This window comes from Hyla sarda, chromosome 7 (genome assembly GCF_029499605.1).
Source record: "Hyla sarda isolate aHylSar1 chromosome 7, aHylSar1.hap1, whole genome shotgun sequence".
Classification (NCBI taxonomy): domain Eukaryota; kingdom Metazoa; phylum Chordata; class Amphibia; order Anura; family Hylidae; genus Hyla; species Hyla sarda.
In genome coordinates, this window is record NC_079195.1 from 62,273,477 (window position 1) to 62,295,910 (window position 22,434).

The window sequence follows — 22,434 nt, forward strand, 5'->3', positions numbered from 1 at the left end:
AGTACCTACAGTTAAGAACAGATCACAGCGGGTGTCACTACTGACATGTCACTGAGATGTGAGCGCTGTATAGAGCCGCTCCACATCTCTGCTATATTATGGACGATCGCATCGGGTGTCAGGACTGGCCAGGGTGATATGTCTATAGTACAGGTACTACTACTCCCATCATGGAACAGTCTGTTTCATCCTGGGAGTAGTAGTACTACCTAAAAAATGTAAACAATAGAGAAAAAAAGTGAAACACACACACTTTATTAAAAAATAATAAAAGTGTTGTTATAAAATATATACATACATTTAGTTTAATTAAAAAAATTCGATCACTGCTGCATCCTTTTTTTTTTTTTTTTTTTTTTTTTTTTCGGTACCCAAGAAATTTTGGGCACCAAAAAAAAAAAAAAAAAACTGCCAAAGTGCAATTTCCACACAAATGAAAAAACGCCTGAAAAAAACGCCAGGCGCAGGAAATTGCACTGGCTTTTTTTCATGCATTTTTTTTAATCCCAAAAAACGCATCACAAAAAACCAAGTAGAAACTTAGCCTCAAGGGGTTAAGGGGTTAAAGGCATCTGAGGGCTCCCTTTATTCGGCACAAGTTGTACTTGTTCATGCTGCCATTTTGGGGTCATATTAGTTAATATATATTTTGTCATTCATTTTTTTACATGTTACATTTCTGCCGTTTACCGCTCGGTAAAAATAATGAAGGGCTAGTCCCTCCCCCCACCAAACAAACAAAAACAAAAACAAAAAACACCAGGCAAAAGATAACTACTACTTTCATACTGTACTGCAGTGTTTTCCAAGATGTGCGCCTCCAGCTGTTACAAAACTACAACTCCCAGCATGCCCGGACAGCCAAAGGCTGTCCGGGCATGCTGGGAGTTGTAGTTTTGTAACAGCTGGAGGCGCACATCTTGGAAAACACTGCAGTCTGAAAGTAGTAGGTAGTAGTAGTGTGAAAGTAGCAGCTGGAGTTGTAGTTTTGCAACAGCTGGGGGCGCATTTTGTGGAAAACACTGCTGTATTGGAATGCTACAGAACGGTCTAAGAGTGCCGCAACTATGAGTGCCATTCATCCTTACCGCCTCCAGAGGGCGCTGTAGTTCTAAGGTAAACTTTCCAGAAGGCGGGGCGCTCGTGACGTCACGTTACCAGGTGACGGGAGAGACGCTGAGATCAGTGGAAATGCGGAAGCGATCGTCTACGGCGCATGCGCTCTAGGGCCGCTTTCAACAATTTTTCAAAGCGGCAGCAGCAACAGCAGCAGCAGCGCGATTTGGCTGTGTAATAATCGCGGAGCTGGCAGCGCTGCTGGGGCCGGACAGGTGCGGGCATCTGCGGGCATGGACGAGGCCGAAGAGGTGCCCGAGTATTACCGGGAAGACGACGAGGACGAGGGGGGAGAAGAAGAAGATGGAGGAGGCAAAGAGTTTTATGAATTCCAGCCTCTCCCCACACTGCTGGAGGATGAGGTGAGATCTCGGGCGGTGTGTGACCCGGTCTGCACGGCTCCGGTCCGGATCCTACAAGGGACTGACAACCTGTGGCTCTTCAGCAGGGATGGCACTACTGCACCCAGCAGGCCTAGATGGCCTCAGTACAAGCTGACATGCTGGGAGTTTTAGTACCACCCTGCTGGTGAGCCATACTGTGCAACACCTACCAGGCCCAGGTGGGCAGAGTCTAAGCTGGCACAGAGGGAATGGACTGCTTAGATAGGAACATACTGCAGGCCCTTAGTATCAGATGGAGAAGGGATGCTGGGGTTTGTAGTACCACAAAGGGTGCAAGGTGCTGCCGGCACTGGGGCTCATATGGAGAAGGGATGCTGGGGTTTGTAGTACCACACAGGGTGCAAGGTGTAAGGTGCTGCAGGCACTGGGGCTTAGATGGAGAGGGGATGCTGGGGTTTGTAGTACCACAAAGGGCGCAAGGTGCTGCAGGCACGGGGCTCATATAGAGAAGGGATGATGGGGTTTGTAGTACCACAAAGGGCGCAAGGTGCTGCAGGCACGGCGCTCATATAGAGAAGGGATGATGGGGTTTGTAGTACCACAAAGGGTGTAAGGTGCTGCAGGCACTTGGGCTCATATGGAGAAGGGATGCTGGGGTTTGTAGTACCACACAGGGTGCAAGGTGTAAGGTGCTGCAGGCACTGGGGCTTAGATGGAGAGGGGATGCTGGGGTTTGTAGTACCACAAAGGGTGCAAGGTGCTGCAGGCATGGGGCTCATATGGAGAAGGGATGATGGGGTTTGTAGTACCACATAGGGTGTAGGATGCTACAGGCACTGGGGCTCAGATGAAGAAGGCATGATGGGCTTTGTAGTACCACACAGGGTGTGAGATGTTACATGCACTGGGGCTCAGATGGATAACGGATGCTTGGGTTTGTAGTACCACACAGAGTGCTAGATGCTACAGGCACTGGTTTTCAGATGGATAACGGATGCTGGGGTTTGTAGTACCACACAAGGTGTAAAATGCTGCAGGCACTGGGTCTGAGATGGAGAAGAGATACTGGGGTTTGTAGTATCACACAGGGTGATGAGCTGCAAGCACTAAGTCTTAGGTGTGGAAGCAATGCTGAGATTTATAGTACTACACAGGGTGCAGGATTCTACAGGCACTTGGTCTCAGATGGAAAAAAAGATGCTGGGATTTGTAGTACCACACAGTGCAAGATGCTCCAGGCCCAGTGCCTCAGATTGATAAGATATGTAGTACCACTCAGGCTACACAGAGCTGTATGGGTGCAAGGTGCTCCAGGCCCAGTGCCTCAGATTGATAAGATATGTAATACCACTCAGGCTACACAGAGCTGTATGGGCGCAAGGTGCTGCAGGCCCAGTGCCTCAGATTGATAAGATATGTAGTACCACTCAGGCTACACAGAGCTGTATGGGCGCAAGGTGCTGCAGGCCCAGTGCCTCAGATTGATAAGATATGTAGTACCACTCAGGCTACACAGAGCTGTATGGGTGCAAGGTGCTCCAGGCCCAGTGTCTCAGATTGAGTGGGGATCCTGGAATTTTTTGTACCACGGGATGTAGGATGCTGAAAGCCTGGGTTCTCAGATGATGATATGCTGGGATTTGTAGTACCACTCAGGCTAGTGAGAGCTATAAGTTGCCAGACTTCCAGGTTCTATGCTGGCACGCTGGAATTTGTAGTACCAGGAGTCTAGCTTGTGATAGGGTCTGCAAGAGTCTATAATGCCATCCTGAGATTTATTAAAACATTGTAATGAAAGCAGGTATAGGACTTGTCATACTGAATGCGGATAGAGAGATAAGAGCCGAGATTCGAAGATCAGAATTTCTTGCTGAGACTTTTAGTACCACCCTTATATCCTAGCGCTTACAGTAATCTCCTCCTTTATGCATTAGTGCTGCAAAAATGCTGTAGTGTTCACTATAAAATCCATCTATGTACAGGCACAATTAATCGGAGGCCTGACTGTGACAACACCATGGAAGCCCACTACAAGATAGCATGCTGGGATTGATAGTACTACTAAGACTAGATAGCTTTGGTTACACAAGAGAATGCACCATCTCTAGGCCTGGGCAGTAATGCTCGGGTACATATTTAATGCCCATAGTCCAAAAGGAATTTTTTTTCCTTTGGTATTGGGCAGTTTGCATCAGCTTTTTAATTTTTTTGCATACTTCTGGATCAACAGAATAGGTTATAGGTTGTACTTGATAGACTCTGGTCTTTTTCAACCTTAAAGGGGTACTCTGCCCCTAGATATCTTATCCCCTATCCAAAGGATAGGGGATAAGATGTATGATGACGGGTTTCCCGCTGCTGGGGACCCCCGCGATCTTGGCTGCGGCACCCCAGACATCCGGTGCACGGAACGAACTTTGCTTCGCGCCGGATGACTGTCGATGCGGGGTGGCGCCTCCTCAACACGGCCACACCCCCTCAATGCAAATCTATGGGAGGGGCTTGCCGGCCGTCATGCCCTCTCCCATAGACTTGCACTCCCATCGCTTCACCCAACGTTCTAAAGCAACACCAGATGCAGCAGGGAGATCGCGGAGATCCCCAGCGGCGGGACCCCCCCCCCCCTTCCCGAAATCGGACATCTTATCCCCTATCCTTTTGATGGGGATAAGATGTCTAGGGGCGGAGTACCCCTTTAATAACTATGTAACTATAAGGCAACTTTCCCACTGCCGTTGTGACCGGGCAGTACAACAGCCATTGAAAAACAACGGGAATATAGCAGGAGAAAATTTAGTGCATGCACCATCTTTTTCTCCCGCTATACTCCTATAAAACAACGGACCTCATTATAATGGGAACCGGCAGTGCCTGTCCCAATAACGACCCATCCCGATTAGGGATCGACCAATTATCGGTTTGGCTGATATTATCGGCTGATATTCACGATTTTGGACATTATCGGTATTGGCAATTAAGATGCCGATAATGCCCCCCCCCCCCCCCCCGGCTAGAGACAACTGCCGCTGCCCCATTGCCTCGGACTAGTCACGGGCGGTTCACAATGGCAAAGTGAGTTCAGTCATTTGAAGGAATATCCATGGCACAATTTTCGGGAACCTTCAGGGAGGTCAGTGAGACCCAGGAGGAGTGTTATTAAAGATAATAAAAAATAAAGGGAACACATAAACAACACAATGTAACTCCAAGTTAATCAGGAAGCAACACTGATTGACAATCAATTTCACATGCTGTTGTGCAAATGGAATAGACAACAGGTGGAAATTATAGGCAATTAGCAAGACACCCCCAATAAAGGAGTGGTTCTGCAGGTGGTAACCACAGACCACTTCTCAGTTCCTATGCTTCCTGACTGATGTTTTGGTCACTTTTGAATGCTGGCGGTGCTTTCACTCTTGTGGTAGCATGAGACGTAGTCTACAACCCACACAAGTGGATCAGGTAGTGCACCTTTTCCAGGATGGCACATCAATGCGAGCTGTGAAAGAAGGTTTGCTGTGTCTGTCAGTTTAGTGTCCAGAGCATGGAGGTGCTACCAGGAGACAGGCCAGTACATCAGGAGATGTGGAGGAGGCCGTAGGAAGGCAACAACCCAGCAGCAGGACCGCTCCACCTTTGAGCAAGGAGGAGCAAGAGGAGCACTGTCAGAGCCCTGCAAAATGACCTCCAGCAGGTCATGTGCATGTGTCCACTCAAACGGTCAGAAATAGACTCCATGAGGGTGGTATAAGGGCCCGACGTCCACAGGTGGGGGTTGTGCTTACAGCCCAACACCGTGCAGGACATTTGGCATTTGCCAGAAAACACCAAGATTGGTAAATTTGCCACTGGCGCCCTGTGCTCTTCACAGATAAAAGCAGGTTCATACTGAGCACATGTGACAGTCTGGAGACGCCATGGAGAACGTTCTGCTGCCTGCAACATCCTCCAGCATGACCGGTTTGGCTTTGGGCAGTAATGGTGTGGGGTGGCATTTCTTTGGGGGGCCGCACAGCCCTCCATGTGCTTGCCAGAGGTAGCCTGACTGCCATTAGGTTCCGAGATGAGATCCTCAGACCCCTTGTGAGACCATGTGCTGGTGCGGTTGGCCCTGGGTTCCTCTTAATGCAAGACAATGCTAGACCTCATGTGGCTGGAGTGTGTCAGCAGTTCCTGCAAGAGGAAGGCATTGATGCTATGGACTGGCCCGCCCATTCCCCAGACCTGAATCTGATTGAGCACATCTGGGACATCATGTCTCACTCCATCCCCCAACGTCATGATGCACCATAGACTGTCCAGGTCTGGGAGGACATCCCTCATCCGCCACCTCATCAGGAGCATGCCCAGGCTTTGTAGGGAAGTCATACGGGCACGTGGAGGCCGCACACACTACTGAGCCTTATTTTGGCTTGTTTTAAGGACATTACATGAAAGTTGGGTCAGCCTGTAGTGTGGTTTTCCATTTTGATTTTGAGTGTGACTCCATATCCAGACCTCCATGGGTTGATAAATTGGATTTCCATTGATAATTTTTGTGTGATTTTGTTGTCAGCACATTCAACTATGTAAAGACAAAAGTTTTTCATACGATTAGTTCATTCATTCAGATCTAGGATGTGTTATCTTAGTGTTCCCTTTATTTTTTTGAGTAGTGTACAATATAGTAAATGTTTGTAAATATGTATCAATGCATGGATACATCTGCCCATTTACTTTGACTGTACTATGTAGTGTGTAAGTGTTTTTGCAATATTGAATCGTGCGGAGCAGGCAGTACTGTCAAAGAAACAATATACAGATGTTATGCTGTTAGGTGTAAGTCAGAGGGCATTCTTCTGGGATATGTGTTATAAACAGAAATCTTAAAAAGACATCACAGTACAGGTCACACATCATATGGGGCCCTACTGTACCTCTGCATTCCTTCATTGTGACCTTCTCAATCACACTGTGTTACAGAGATATTGTTCCCTAGATATATTACTCGTAGGGGAGAAGTCTTTGTAAAACAGTACCTTATGGAGAACCATGTGACTTCAGAGCTACAGTGACCCCATGTGTCCCTCGGTACAGCCTCCTGAACCAGCTATGCTGTATACATGATGACTAACCATGTAACTGTCCTATAATGTACTGCTTTCTGGTAAGGACTCTGCTCCATGTATGTCTATCCGGTTAGGTTTCCCTCCAGGCTGGTAGTACAACTATTGTTGTCATTGCTATGTTTTGAATGAGGATATTGGGTCCGAAATGCGTCAAAGTGATGGTCATGTTTCAGTCTAGAATTTGTCTTTAAAGACCTGTTTTTTTCTCCAGTTGGTCGACACGGGGAGGTAAGGGTGGGAGAACAAGGGGTAAATAGAAGGAACAAAGGTTTTTATGATCTTTTTCCTTAATAAAAATTTAGAAAAAAAAAGAAAGACCTGTGGCTAACCACAAAAAAAATGAGATTTTACTGTCATTAAATAGCCTAGGGCATCCTGATTACACAACTTTTTACAATTTCTTGATATGCCTGTCATGAATGGGGGTGGGCAGGGAGAAGTGTGCCCTAAGCTGTCACTAAGCCATCTGCCTACTTGCCTAGACACCCTAGTGGTGATAGACAAAAAGGAGCTGGTCCCTTCCTTGCACTAAAGTGCATGGGCATTTAAGTAAACAAAACAAATGGAACTGTAAATAGTCGGGGAACAGGTCTGGAACATAATGGGAATACAATAACCAACAGATGGATAAATCAGGCAGGATATAGCATACAATCTTTAAACAAGTCAGGAATATAGAGCACTGTTCACACTAGACATTGAACAATGAACAAACTAGACAGCCCACTCCAAGCATGGAGGGACATTATTACCAAAGCCAAATAGACTTTTAGCCAGCGTGCAATCTCCACCGAGTGATCAGGATACTGGTCTAGAAGGAAACAGAAATACTAAACAGAAGCAAACACAAGTACAGGCACAAGACTCTCTCACTCCTAGATAGACGGATTAGCACAAGGCTCAGGAATTCTATCCTAGGAATAGCAGGAATGAACAAGGTAAAAACTGTCTGACAGCGCACAGTGTGAACACTGACTAAAATATATCAAGGTAACTGCAGAATGAACATACACAAATACTAAAACCCGACAAATGTACTAAAACAAAGCAGGCTAAAATCTATATATCAAACAGGACAGATAGCCATGCTTAAAACTCAGGATATATGCTAAAACAGATAAAATCTTAAAGGGGTACTTAAAGGTAAAATACAGAGCTTTTTAAAGCTGACATTACAACGTCCTTCTGATCCTGAGATATGTGAGTTTATAGTTTGTCCGACAATTCAGTGAATCAGTCAGATGGGTGAGAAGTTAATTTTAATAGAAATGACAGGTGATGGGCGGGATTATACAGTCAGGGGGTGTGAATGTTTTACATTAAGAGGCATGTATGCCTATTACACACCCTGACTGTATAATACTGCCCATCCCCTTATAGTCACTCCCAATATAAAAATTTAAGTTCACACCCATCTGACTGATTCCCTGAATTGTCTAACAAACCATTAAACCTTGTATCTTGGGAATGGAAAAATGTATCAAAAAAACTGTAAAACATTTAAAGGAGTACTCCAGTCCTGAAAAAGTATACTCTATTCTAAGGATAGGGGATAAGTTTCAGATTGCGGGGGTCTGACCACTGGGGCCCCCACAATCTCCTGTACGGGGCCCTTGCTGCCCGTGGGAAGGGGGCGCGTTGACCACTGCACGAAGTGGCGGTTGACATGCACCCTCAATACAACTCTATGGCAGAGCTTGACATCTGCCTTCGGCAATCTCTGGCTCTGCAATAGCGCTGTATTGAGGGGGCGCCGCTTCGTGCCATGGTCAATACTCTCTCTCTGGCCAGGGAGCTGGGGCCCCGTACAGGAGATCGCGGGGGGCCCCAGTGGTCGGACCCCCCTCGAACTGAAACTTATCCCCTATCCTTAGGATAAGGGCTATGTTTTTCAGGACTGGACTACTCCTTTAATGATCTAATTTTTGGGCAGTTGGTCATAAGTCCTTTTTAAAGAGGTTATTCGGCGGAAAATGTTTTTTTTCTTATAAAGATGCCCAGCAAAGCTGCCTCTGGTATCGCTGCTCTTGGTCTCCCTTGCTCTTCTCTTCTAGGCGTGAGAACCAATACGCAAAGTGTTGTTCAGCCATCATTCGCTGCAGAGGTTTCCTGCCTCAGCCAGTGATTGGATAGGTGACACTTGACTTATTAGGCCCCAGCATATGGAAGAGGAGAGTGGCGTTACCGGAGACAGTCTGAAGTGTGGAAGTAACTTACATTTATCTGAAGCAAACATCCTGAGCATCCTTATAAAAAGCTAACCTTTTCCACCTGTTAACCCCTTTAATACTTGCATTATAAGGCTAGGTTTTTTTATTTATTATTTATTATTTTTTTTTTTTTTTGTTTTTACCAAAACGCCAGAAACCTCCACAGATTTTCCCTGCGTTTTTACATTTTTTTTCTGGTATTTTTTCAGGCGTTTTTGTCTTTTGAGTGGAAATTGCATTTATTGGCCCCATTGGTGTTCTTTTTCAAAATTTGTAGGGTACCAAAAAAAAAAAAAAAATGTGATAGGGGTAGAATTTTTTTTAACGAAATGTATCTTTTTAAAATCTTTTTATCTTTTTTTTGATCAATTTATATGGGCGGGCAGGGGACTAAAATGTAGCCAACAATAATAAGAATGTAGAAAGGGGCCATTTAAATGTAAAAATTATATATTTTTTATTTTTTAGGTAGTACTACCACTCCCAGCATGGAACACACTGTTCCATGATGGGAGTAGTAATTCCTGCAGTAATAGACAGATTGCCCTGGGTGTCAGGAGTGACAACCAATGCGATGGTCCTATCTATTGCAGAGATGCGGAGCGGCTCTATACAGCGCTCGCATCTCTGCTCTGTACTCTGGCCGGCCAGTGATGTGAATAGAACATCATTCATTCGTATTTTCCGTCCGGAGTGGGGATTGGCCGGATGGTGGCAGCTCTCAGCGGGAAATATGAATGGTGAGTGGCCGGCCGGAGTACGAAGCAGAGATGCAGAGCGCAGGAAAAAGCCGCTCCGCATCTGGGATGAAGGACGATCGCAGTGGGTGTCAGGAGTGACACCCGCTGTGATCTGTCCTTAACTGCAGGTTCTACTGCTCCCAACATGGAGCACACTCAGCTCCATGCTGGGAGCTGTAGTACCTGCCTTAATAGACAGATCACAGCGTGTCACTTCTGACACCTGTTGCGATCTATCTATTAATGCAGGTACTACATCTCCCAGCATGTAGCTGAGTGTACTCCATGTTGGGAGCAGTAGTACCTGCAGTTAAAGCGCAACTGTCATGGATTTTAAAGGAGTGCTCCGGGATTGGAAAATTGTCCTCCATACTGTCAGCAGTAAAAAATAAAGAGATACATACTAGGGATTGACCGATTATCGGTATGGCCGATATTATCGGCTGATAATCACGATTTTGGGCATTATCGGTATCGGCAATTACCTTGCCGATAATGCACCGCCCCCACCGCACTGCGACCGCCCCCCACGACCCACCGCACCGCGTCGCACCCCCCACCGTAGTGCTGGGCGGTATACCGGTATGAACCGGATAGCGTTTTTTTTTTCTCACGGTATGGATTTTTGCCCATACCGCTATACCTGTCGGGCCCCTCCCCCACCCTCCGAGTCAATAAAAAAAATTAAACTTACCCGTAATGGGGGTGGTCCGGGCCATCCATCCTTCGTGTAGTGTCCGGCGGCATTCCGGGTCGAGGGTGAACCGGTCCGGGCTGTCCTTCTCCGGGGGTCCTCTTCTCCACTCCGGGCAGGCTCCAGCCTAGTACGCTGCATAAACGCCGCTACGCCGTGATGTCAGGTGCGTCGCTGCGCACGGGCGTCACTGCGCAGCGGCGTCTATGCTGCGTTACTAGGCCGGAGCCTGCCCGGAGTGGAGAAGAGGACCCCGGAGAAGAAGTACAGCCCGGACCCGTTCACCCTCCACCCGGAATGCTGCCGGACACTACTGGAAGGATGGATGGCCCGAACCACCCTGGCAGGTAGAGGGAGAGAAGCGGGTGGCAGCGGCAGCCTATGGCACCGCAAAAGCCACTGCAGTGCATTGATTTAAAGCGCCCGCTTTAAATCAATGATCTGCAGCGGTGTCGCGGGGGGATAAATAGCCGATAACTTATACCGGAATATCGGTATAAGTTATCGGCTATCGGCCCTAACCTCCACCGATTATCGGTATCGGCCCTAAAAAAACGATATCGGTCGATCCCTAATACATACCTTCCTTTGCTCTGCCGGTAACCCACTTTCTAGTTGCCGGTGGTCAGCGAGTCATACTGCACTCAGCCAATCACCGACCGCAGTGAAGTCCCGACACAGGTGCCGGGGCCGAAAACATCACACTGCCGCTCGGCCTATCGCCTGCCGATTCGGGACTTCGCTGCGGCCGGTGATTGGCTGAGTGCAGTATGACTCGCCGACCACCGGCAACCAGGAAGAGGATCGTGGTGGAGACCGGAGTGGGTTATAAAGCTGTTAGAAATTACAGTTCAAGCATACCTTTTGCCGCTTTCTAGCAGCTTTAATCGGGCAAAAAAAATGCTTTTTATGAAAGTCAGCAACAGTTGGATATCCCCTGTATGTCAGCGCTGGGACCGCTGTGTGATTGACACACAGGTCCCAGCGCATAGGCCCCTTATTCTTATGTGGGTGGCGAGTTTTCCACTGTAAAAGAATAAACAGTGTTCATTCTCCTGCACACAGCGGTGATGCAATGCACGCATCGCAACACCGCTGTGCACTCTAGGAAGACAGGAGAATGGGCGGCCGGCTCTTTCGGCTACTGCATTACGCCGGGGATAGAACCTTAGGGACCGAGCGCTTGCTGTGGCCGCCTGCATCGCATCACTGCTGTGCACAGGAGAATGGACACTGTTTATTCTTTCACAGTAGAAAACTCACCACCCACATAAGTATAAGGGGCCTATGCGCTGTGACCTGTGTGTCAAACACACAGCGGTCCCAGCGCTGACATACAGGGGATATCCGACTTGCTGACTTTAATAAAAAGCATTTTTTATTTTTACCCGATTAAAGCTGCTAGAAAGCAGCAAAAGGTAAGCTTGAACTGTAATTTTAACAACTTTGTCATCCTAGGGCTAGTTTATGGGGGTTAAAATCCATGTTTTTTAAGGACAGATCACAGCGGATGTCACTCCTGACACCCGTTGCAATCCTCCTGTATGATGTATATATGCGGCCGCTCTTCTATGGTCCTCTGCACTGACTTATTTATACACCTATTAATATTTCCCCAAAGAGAGTTGTGATTGGCTGGAACCATCCGGCCAATCACAGCTCTCTGGGGGAAATATGAATAGGTGTACTACTACTCCCATCATGGAACAGTGTGTTCCATGCTGGGAGTAGTAGTACTACTACCTAAAAAAAATTGGGGGGGGGGGGGGGGAAAAGTTTAAAAAAAGTTAAACACACACACTTTATTAAACACATTATTAAAATACATTATTAATAAAAGTTTAACAAATTTAATTATAACAAATATAATATTTTTACATTTAAATGGCCCCTTTCTAAATTTTTATTATTGTTGGCTACATTTTTAGTTCCCTGACTGCTCACATAAATTAATCCCTGTTTAAAAACTAATAAAAAATTTGTTATAAAAAAGATACATTTCGTTAAATACAAAATGTTTCCATCACTACTGTATCTTTTTTTTTTTTAATGGTACCCTACGAAATTTTAATAAAAAAAGTTATCTCCATTCACTTTTTTGGATCCCAAAAAAAGAATAAAAACCGCCTGCAAAAATGCCAAAGTTAAAACCCACATGGCGTTTTTCTTGGCATTTTTTTTTACTTCTAAGGAAAACTCCAAGATTTTCAGGAAAAAAACGCCAAAGTCTCAACAAGAGCCCAAAATAGCAGAAAAACACAAAAAGGATTTTTTTTAAAATGCCAAACTGAAAAACGCTAAGTGGATATGACATTTTGCTGTTCCCTATTGACTTGCAGCTAACATCTGCCCATAGCGTTTTTCACCCAAAAAAAAAAATGCCATGCATCAGAAAGGACATTTTTATTGGTGTTTTTGGCAAAAAAAAAAAAAAAGTGGAAACCTAGCCTAAAGGAAATAATGTTAAAGTGTATCTTTAATGACTGTCTTGGTGCAAGGATTTCTGTTCACATTTTCCTGGAAACTTCTGATCCCATGACTCACTCCGAAACTAGTGTGCTCTGGAGACGCCAGAAGTCCCATACAAGTTGGTGAGTGATGACTTGAAACAACTTTTTAAATGTTGCAAGACAAGACAAAAGTTGTTGATGGCACCAGGTCTCACTCCTGAGAACCTCTACGATCGTGCGTTATTAGCCGGGAAAGCTGGCGTCATTGCGCTCCACTCAATGGCGCGCCTGGAGATCAGACCCTTTCTCTGCATAGATCATGCGAATGTCATTCAGGACCCAACCGAGGGGGCAAGAATAGGACAATGATCAGGCATAACACAGAGGTCTCTGCTCCACCATAGACAATAGGCGACCTATGTTCTCTCTTGTAACAGGCTGGTGCTTTTCCCTGTTGCCCTTGGCATGGGATTAGGAAATTGAATGAGTGGCGCTCCTTGTCCAGTTCTGATAGAGGAGGGTGGAGGGTCTAATTTTTTTTCCAGTGGCTGACCCTAGCTGGGACACTGGTTGGCACTGTTGTAGACAACCTGGAAAAATCCCAGGATCTTGGTTGGCAGTGTAGTTAAAATGTTCTGTCAGCCCTTAGCCTTTTTGGTTGTTCTCTACGTCTGTAGTGATCTTAGTAATGGTCTACTGAATAGTCAGACTGGTTGTTTAAGTGGCCTCAGAGGCTCTTAAAGAGTAAGTGTCATTTTAACAAACATTTGATATGTCACAAGTTTTGATTGGTGGGGTCTGGGTGCTGAGACCCCCTCCAATCAACAAAACAAAAAGGACAGGGTGACTCTGAGCTGTGCCCCTTTGATTCGGCTTGGATCCCCTTGCAAAAAAAACATGGTGAACACCCGGGGGGAACTTATCATTAGTTCAGATTTTTGCACAGTGGGACACTTGCTTCACCAGTGTGTGTGGTTTTTCCCTTTGTTCTGCCAAATTTATGTTGCTCACGCCAAAAGCTCCAGCACATTCTTACGCCAGCTTGCCACTGGAATGATGTTGCGCAAAAAAAAAAAAATTTTCAGCGCGCCAACCAGTGCATCTTCTAACCACGGCCACTGGAAGCGCACAACAAGAAAAACGGCAAAGCCAACATAAAAGTAGTGCAAAATTGCATGATAATTTTGGTGCAAGTCAATGCACAAAATAAAAACACGCTGTGTACACAGTTTTGCAGGTGCACAGCAGTTGATCTATTGCCCCCATAGACATTCTATAAATCTGTATACAGCTCACTTCACACTCCAAGAGAACTGAACAGACGCTTCAGAATCTGCCAACTATGCCTGCCGTTTACCCCATTTATGTGTTGTGAATAGCAGAAGGGGAGGTAAGCCGCTGCCAGACAACTATGGATATCAAAATATTTAGCATTTGAATCTAACATGTCCAACCCTTCTCTTCCATGGCATCATCTGTTGGGGGAGAGTCAGGTGGCCCCCCTGCACATGTCCTGCCAAAATTAGCAGGGTTGGCCGACCATTCACTAAAGTGTATGGGAAATTTTAAGAGCACATCACTTTGTGGGGATCTTCTCACCTGGATTTCTGTTTGCAGTTCTTGAATGAGAACATTCCTTATTTCCCTCTGGAACAGTGTTTTCTAATCAGGGTTCCTCTGGCTGTTACAAAACTACAACTCCCAGCATGCCCTGACTGCACTTGTTGATTTTTTTTTTTTAAGCTAAATCCACTATATACTTGTTTTCCGATCCACTCCTTGCATTAAAGTAGTAACTCCGGTGGAAAACATTTTTAATTTAAATCAACCGGTGCCAGAAAGTTAAACAGATTTGTAAATTACTTCTATTTAAAAATCTTAATCCCTCTAGTACTTATCAGCTTCTATTTGCTCCACAGGAAGTTATTTTCTTTTTGAATTTCCTTTTCAGTCTGACCACAGTGCTCACTGCTGACACCTCTGTCCATTTTAGGAACTGTCTGGAGCAGGAGAGGTTTGCTATGGGGATTTGCTTCTACTGTGGACAGTTCCTAAAATGGACAGAGATGTCAGCACAGAGCACTGTGGTCAGACAGAAAGGAAATTAAAAAAGAAAAGAACTTCCTGTGGAGCAAATAGAAGCTGATAAGTACTGGAAGGATTAAGATTTTTAAATAGAAGTAATTCACAAATCTGTTTAACTTTCTGGCACCAGTTTATTTAAAAAAAAAAAAAAAAAAATGTTTAAATCAGTCTTTTAAATCAGTTTTCATACAGTTTTTGAAGCCGAAAGGGGAGAATTTATCAACAGGCTCGCACCTGCAAAATGATGTGCACGTTATTTTGCACATTGACTTTCACCAAAATAACCATCTAATTTTTTTCCCATTTCTATGTTATCTGTTATGACTTTGTCATTTCTCTTGTTGTGGAGCTCCAGGGAGCGTGGCTAGCAGGTGCTCTGGTGGGTGCACTGAATTTATCACTTGCACTAAAACTGTGTGTGAACTTTTCACCCATTTTCGCACTGTCCATAGCAGGGCTGTGGAGTCCGAGTCGAGGAGTCGGACAACATTTTGGGTACCTGGAGTCGGAAAACAATGCACCTGCTCCAACTCCTACTAAATTTAGATTGGAATAAAAAAAAGCAAGTTTAAATGTCCCAATTCACAATAAGTTATAATTAATGACTTCTCTACTGTAAGAATAAAGACCAATGCATGCAGTGCCTCACGTAACCACAAAACAAACATGTTAAAGGTGTACTCCCACCCTAGACATCTTATCCCCTATTCAAAGGATAGGGGATAAGATGTCTGATCGCGGGGGACCCCCGCATTATTGCATACGGCACCCACCTCTTTTAACCCCGGAACCACTGGAGGCTCTGAGTCGCGAGTCCAGGACAGAAGTCCGTGACGTCAGGACTCCGCCCCCGTGTGACGTCGTAGACGGCGTGACAGCCCTCCCATAGACTTGCATTGAGGGGACGGGCGTGACGTCACACGGGGGCGAAGTCCGTCCCGGACTAGCTACTCAGAGCCTCCAGCGGTTCCGGTGTAAAAAGAGGTGGGTGCCGCATGCAATAATGCGGGATTTCCCAGCAGCGGGACCCCCGCGATCAGACATCTTATCCCCTATCTTTTGGATATGGGATAAGATGTCTAGGGTGGGAGTACCCCTTTTAAGTAACCGTGAAGAAGCATGCTTTTCATGTGCTTCACTATATGGCACGCAACGCACAATTAGGAGTGGCAATACTTATACTTTCCATAGTGTTGTGTTCTGCTGTTACAGAGAACCCATGGGTAACCTAGCCTCTCACTGATAAGGGATTAAGGAAATATGTTTTTTGCAGGACTAAAGACACTTGTATAAGTGAAGGGAATGGAGCGTAAATAGTTCAAAACTGAAGCTGTAAACCATCGTAAAAACTGCTGTCATTCAGCTAAGGCTATAAAAACTTGTAAACTCTGATTGTTAGCTTAAACTATAATACATTCGCATATTAATACAGAGGAGTCAGTACAAAAAATTGCGGAGTCTGAGTTGGAACATTTATCTACCGACTCCATAGCCCTGGACCAGAGGCTTCCTGGCATTTGTGCAAGTTGATGAGGTGACGTGTGCAACAAAATAACAGTTGCGCAGCAACTAGGAAAAGATACACACATTTTTTTTGAATTGCGCAAAAAATCTGTGCTAATAATAAAATATACGCTTCTACACTTTTATTATTCCCTGCCCAGAGTGTCAAATTTTTTGCACAGTTTTTACACTGAGCTGGTGCAGGGAATAATGACCCCCCCCCCCATTTGTGTCCATCCCTGTAGTGCAGTGTTTACCAACCAGGGTGCCTCCAGCTGTTGTCAAACTACAACTCCCAGCAAGCCTGGACAGCCGAAGGCTGTCCCGGCATGTTGGGAGTTGTAGTTTGGCAACAGCTGGAGGCGCCCTGGTTGGGAAACACTCTTGTGGGGAATCACTATTGGTCGCTGAACTCCATACTTGTTTGTGAGTGTTCCTCATGGTGTTTGGTTTCCACTTTGTACTTTTGGGGAATCACTATTGCTCGCTGAACTCCATACTTGTTTGTGAGTGTTCCTCATGGTGTTTGGTTTCCACTTTGTACTTGTGGGGAATCACTATTGCTCGCTGAACTCCATACTTTGTTTGTGAGTGTTCCTCATGGTGTTTGGTTTCCACTTTGTACTTGTCATTTGCTTAGTCATGTAAGGGAATCTAATGATCTATGCAACAACATATTTACCTGGTGAAGAACAGAAGCTGATACCTTGGTGATGCACATAACACTACACAGATAGGTAGATGCAAACGCTGTAATAGTAGCAGAGGTTGTGTATCATTCTATGGCAGAAGTAAAGCCACAGTAAAAGCTCTATTCGCCCTTCTGTTTTTGGAGGAAAATAGACCCAGGGATGCCCAATGTACTTGTCGAGGATTTCAGAGTTGCGCTTAGTTTCAAAATGAACATTCAGCTCCAATTCTGATTATAGTTTGGCTGTAGAATCTATATACTGATTCCAATGTCCCATATTGGAACAGGTGGGAAGTGGTTAATTTGGGTCGGCTTCACATGTATAACATCCGTGTTGTATGCCAGCGACACCCAGGCTTCCAAAGATTTTACTGAAAGCTGAAACACACCCATAGGGCTTAATTTTCCCACAGTCACATGACGGTTTGGCCTTCTGTTCACACAAAGGTTGGTAAAATTAAAAAATTGGCTGATGTACGTGTACACGGAGAGGAAAGGACCCCATTGACTTAAAGGGATACTCCGGTGGAAAACATTTTTATTTATTTTATTTTTTTTAAATCAACTGGTGCCAGAAAGTTAAACAGATTTGTAAATTACTTCTATAAAAAAAATCTTTATACTTCCAGTCCTTATTAGCAGCTGTATATTACAGAGAAAGTTCTTTTGTTTTTGGGTTTCTTTTTTTTTCTGTCCACCAGCACGGTGGACAGAAAAAAAAGAAACCCAAAAACAAAAGAACTTTCTCTGTAATATACAACTGCTAATAAGTACTGGAAGAATAAAGATTTTTTTTATAGAAGTAAATCTTCTGTCTGTATTAGGAACTGTCCAGAGCAGGAGAGGTTTGCTATGGGGATTTGCTCTTATTCTGGACAGTTCCTGATACAGCCAGAGGTGTCAGCAGAGAGCACCGGGGACAGAAAAAAAAAAACCCAAAAAGAAAAGAACTTTCTCTGTAGTATATAGCAGCTAATAAGTTCTGGAAGGATACACATTTTTTAATAGAAATAATTTACAAATCTGTTTTAACTTTCTGGCACCAGTCGATTAAAAAATAAAAAAATAAAAAAATGTTTTCCACCGGAGTACCCCTTTTAAAGGCCCAAATGTAGTCACTAGTCACTACCGGTATTTGCTGCATATTTTTTGGTCTGATGTAAATGTGATTCCCCTCTACTAACCACAGCAGAAAACATGGTCACCCATTTAATCTTTCTGAAGTCCTTTCTTAAAGGGGTTATCCAGGAAAAAACTTTTTTTTTTATATATTTATCAACTGGCTCCAGAAAGTTAAACAGATTTGTAAATTACTTCTATTAAAATTTTTTTAATCCTTTCAGTACTTATGAGCTTCTGAAGTTAAGGTTGTTCTTTTCTGTCTAAGTGCTCTCTGATGACTGATGACACGTGTCTCGGGAACCGCCAAGTTTAGAAGCAAATCCCCATAGCAAACCTCTTCTAAACTGGGCGGTTCCCGAGACACGTGTCATCAGAGAGCACTTAGACAGAAAAGAACAACCTTAACTTCAGAAGCTCATAAGTACTGAAAGGATTAAGATTTTTTAATAGAAGTAATTTACAAATCTGTTTAACTTTCTGGAGCCAGTTGATATATATAACAAAGTTTTTTCCTGGAATACCCCTTTAAACACTGTTATACAAGCTGTGCACTCACTACTTTATATTGGCGCAGAGTGTAATATCTTCACTGTTGTCATATGAAAAGATATAATAAAATATTTACAGAAGCGTGAGGGGTGGACTCACTTCTGTGAGATACTGTATATTGTGGAGAAACAATTAATGTGTTATTGTTATTTATACAAACTTTGACCCTTTTTGTTAGGGTCTCTGTCCTGAGACCGCTTTGAATCGTAAGTTGTACCAGAGTAAAGTGCACAGCAGAATGCTTCACTCTCTGGCTTGTATTTGAATGCAGGAAATGGTGAGCCAGGGAGGGAAGCATGCTACCGCCTGCCTCCTCTGGCTATAACAAACCATCTAAGGCCACTTTCACACTACAAAATTACGCAGTTTTAAAAATCCGTACGAAGTTCCGTCTGAAAATCGGCTGAAAACGGCAGTTACAAAATGCTATACGGCTGTTAGAAAATCCCATTATAGTCCATGGGATTTTTCTAATAGCCGTTTTAACCCGTTATATCCCATTATTAATAACGGCCGTTATTTTGTGACGGAAGATAGTAACAGAAGAAATAGTGCATGCAAAACAAGTGTGAAACCAGCCTTAACTTTTTTTATTTAATTTATTTCGTTTTTATTTGTGATTGTTTATTTAGCACATTTTCAAAAATATAAACATGAGAACCAGTCCCTTCTTAGGGGGCATTCACACTACGATTTGGGCATACGGTCGCCATATCCGGAGGGGAAATTTTTTAACCATATCCCCGCCGGATCCACTCCACATCCCATTCATTTGAATTAGCCAGAGTCAGCTAGTTACTTCAGTCGGCTCCTTTATGAAGGCCGGACTTAAAACCGCAGCAAACCACTGTTTTCAGTTTGGCAATAAATCCATATACGGTCCAAAAATGAGCCTACCGGAGTCACTAGCTGCCTCTTGTTGGCTCATTCAAATAAATGGGATGTGGCGACTGTGTGTTCAAATCGTAGTGTAAATGCAGCCTTATGCAGAGGGAGAGTGAGCGCAACATGCAACACAACATACATAGACTTGTTTAAGCTAGAACGACCCACTCTAGAACAATAGACCCGGGCCTTCTAAACAATATCAAAGGCTAATGGTAAAAGGGAGAAAGAAATGTGCGATTAAGATGACCGTATTGCTTTAAAGGGGTACTCCATTAAATATTGACAGTCTACATGCAAACAGAAAGAGGGGTCATTGATTAGGTCCACCCACTGGACTCCTAAGATCTGATGTAACAAGGATTTTAATCAGTAAGTTACAAACTATACAGAAAATCTTCCCACCAAACAATATATCAGTCTTCTGCTCTATAACATGTTTTTGACATATTAACATGACAGGGTCTCTTTAGGGGGGGTGTAAATATGAGGGTATTTTGTTCCTTTCTTTACACATAACCCCAGGGTCATCCATAGTGATGACCAATTCATTCCTATGATATGACCTGTGGATGACTCTGTTCACCAGCCTTGGAGAGTATATTGGTTGCTGGGCTGAGGTGGCGTTCAGTATATTGGTGACACAGATATATACGTGTATACGGCAATACTTTGTCTGGGAGCCAGGTGCTGTGTCATAGTCCGGCTCTGGACTTGGAAGCTAAATACGGTCTTCTGTAGAGTAAGCGCTTTCCTTTCTGGGACTCACAGTGTCATTGCTTTTTTTTTTTTCTTTTTTTTTTATCAACGTTGTTTGAATCTGAATGTATTAGATCCTATTCACATGTATTTTACCATTATAACTTTAAAAATATTTTTACTAAACCAAACTTCCATAATCGATGACGTCTTTGGTTTATAATGTCTGATCCAGTGTGACCGTCGTAATACAAACCCTAAGGCTCAGTGCACATTTGTGTGGGCGCTCCATCAAAAAAAAAAAAAATGGACAATACGTTGCACAATGGACACCACTGTAACCTGCCGGCTCCCGTTGCGTTTAATGTGATCAATCTAATGTTTATTTGCAGGACTCAAGTCAAATAAAGCTTGAAGTATTTTATGTCTCTTTGAACGGCTTTAGCTCCAATGCAGATGTGCACTTAGCCTAAAATGTGGCAATATGGAGGCCCAGTGAAATCTGATTTAGGCAGCATTTACATGATAAGCGCCCCAGTGCATTAGTTTCCTTCATAGTAGTCATTGCACCCATCATGATGATTTTTATAACCCCTGTGACCTCCAAGGCAGGTGCTTGGCTGCAGCATCCCATACTTAGTGTCCCGGGGCGTCATCTCAGCAGATCTATTGGGAATCCACGGGGTATATTTCTTTTTCTACACCCCATTCCCTGCCCCCCATGTAATTGTTTTAAGAAGCCTGAAAAACTACCTTTTTAGGGATGAGCATGTTTCTACCAATAGCCAAAATGGCACAAAAGAATCTCCATTTTGGCTGATAGAAACACTGAAATAATACAGCAGACCCAGTGTATTTGGTAGGCGAGTGGTTCTCCAGCCTCTCCCTATTTCCATTATCTCCTCAGTGATCGATGGCTTCTCTGTTTATGTGCATTTTTATTAGCCGTTAAGTTACCCCCCCAGAGGGATATGAGAGATGAGGGTAGTGCTCACTTCATGACTACACCAGATAGTAACTATGAGTTTGCTGTATTTTTTCAGGCACTCTACATAACGTTTTGTACACGGGGCAGGATAGTCAGGCGGTATATGCCCTGTAATAAAGTCCTGTGATCCCAGCAGCCTTGGTTCCTCCCCATGACGTCTATGCAGTGTGATGGGGTTTAAGGAGGATAACGGAAGTGTAGACGTATAGGAATAGTGACCTGGCTGCAGCTTTACTGTATCTACAAAACCTCAGGAAATGCTCTTGTATGGATCCTTATTGGTTTTCCTTTAAAATAAAGAGGTTCCGCTGCTCAGCGTTTGGAACAAACTGTTCCGAACGCTGGAGCCGGGAGCTCGTGATGTCATAGCCCTGCCCCTCATGACGTCACGCCCCGCCCCCTCAATGAAAGTTTATGGGAGGGGGCGTGACAGCTGTCACACCCCCTCCCATAGACTTACATTGAGGGGGCGGGGTGTGACATCATGAGGGGGCGGGGCTTTGACATCACGAGCTCCAGTGTTCGGAACAGTTTGTTCCAAATGCTGAACAGCGGAGTACCCCTTTAAGACAAATTGAAAGGACTTTACAGATTTATATATTCTGATGGCATTGCTATTTAGTGGATAAATGATCAGTTTTTCGCTATAGCCTTTTAAATTTTTATATATATATATATATATATATATATATATATATATATATATTTATTTTTATATATATTTTTTGCGCTACAATTCTAGCTTTTGTGATTTATCCAGGTGTTTTACCTTGTTTATAAGTTCTCCATTTGTTAAAATAAATCATGAAAAGGTTGGATACAACTGTAATGGCTTATGGATCCACGTCCGGCACATACGCTGGGCATTTCCACAGTACGCAGTGTGTGCTGCACATCTGTTTTCACTAAGAAACCTGTCTAATAAGTCCAATTATTGCTATGATCACATTGTATGTTTCCGCGGCTTTCACTGTGTTGGTGGTATATTTGGTGGAGTATTATTCAGGGTAACCTCTTTACATGCTCAGTCTCGCTTTCCTTCGGTTATCACCATTTCTGAAGACCTACACATGTTCACATAGGGAAGACCTTAGAATATTAACTCTGAATGAAGTCCTTATATCTAGAGATGGAATGTAGAAGTTCCTTTCATACGTTCTGCATTGATCACTCAATTATAGATCAAAGATGCTCAGGGAACGCTCCTCTTCCTTTTATATTATCATATTTTTTTTATGTATATAAAGCTG

General features: G+C 44.1%; 1 protein-coding gene across 1 annotated transcript in view; it reads left to right on the top strand.

Moving 5' to 3' along the window:
* The first annotated feature begins 1,225 nt into the window (after nt 1-1,225).
* KNDC1 (kinase non-catalytic C-lobe domain containing 1) overlaps nt 1,226-22,434 on the top strand; it is a 141,568-nt gene continuing 120,359 nt past the window's right edge. The window contains exon 1 of the mRNA XM_056529503.1: nt 1,226-1,478. Within this exon, the coding sequence (XP_056385478.1) occupies nt 1,350-1,478 (129 nt within the window). The 5' untranslated portion in view covers nt 1,226-1,349. The remainder of the gene's footprint in view (nt 1,479-22,434) is intronic.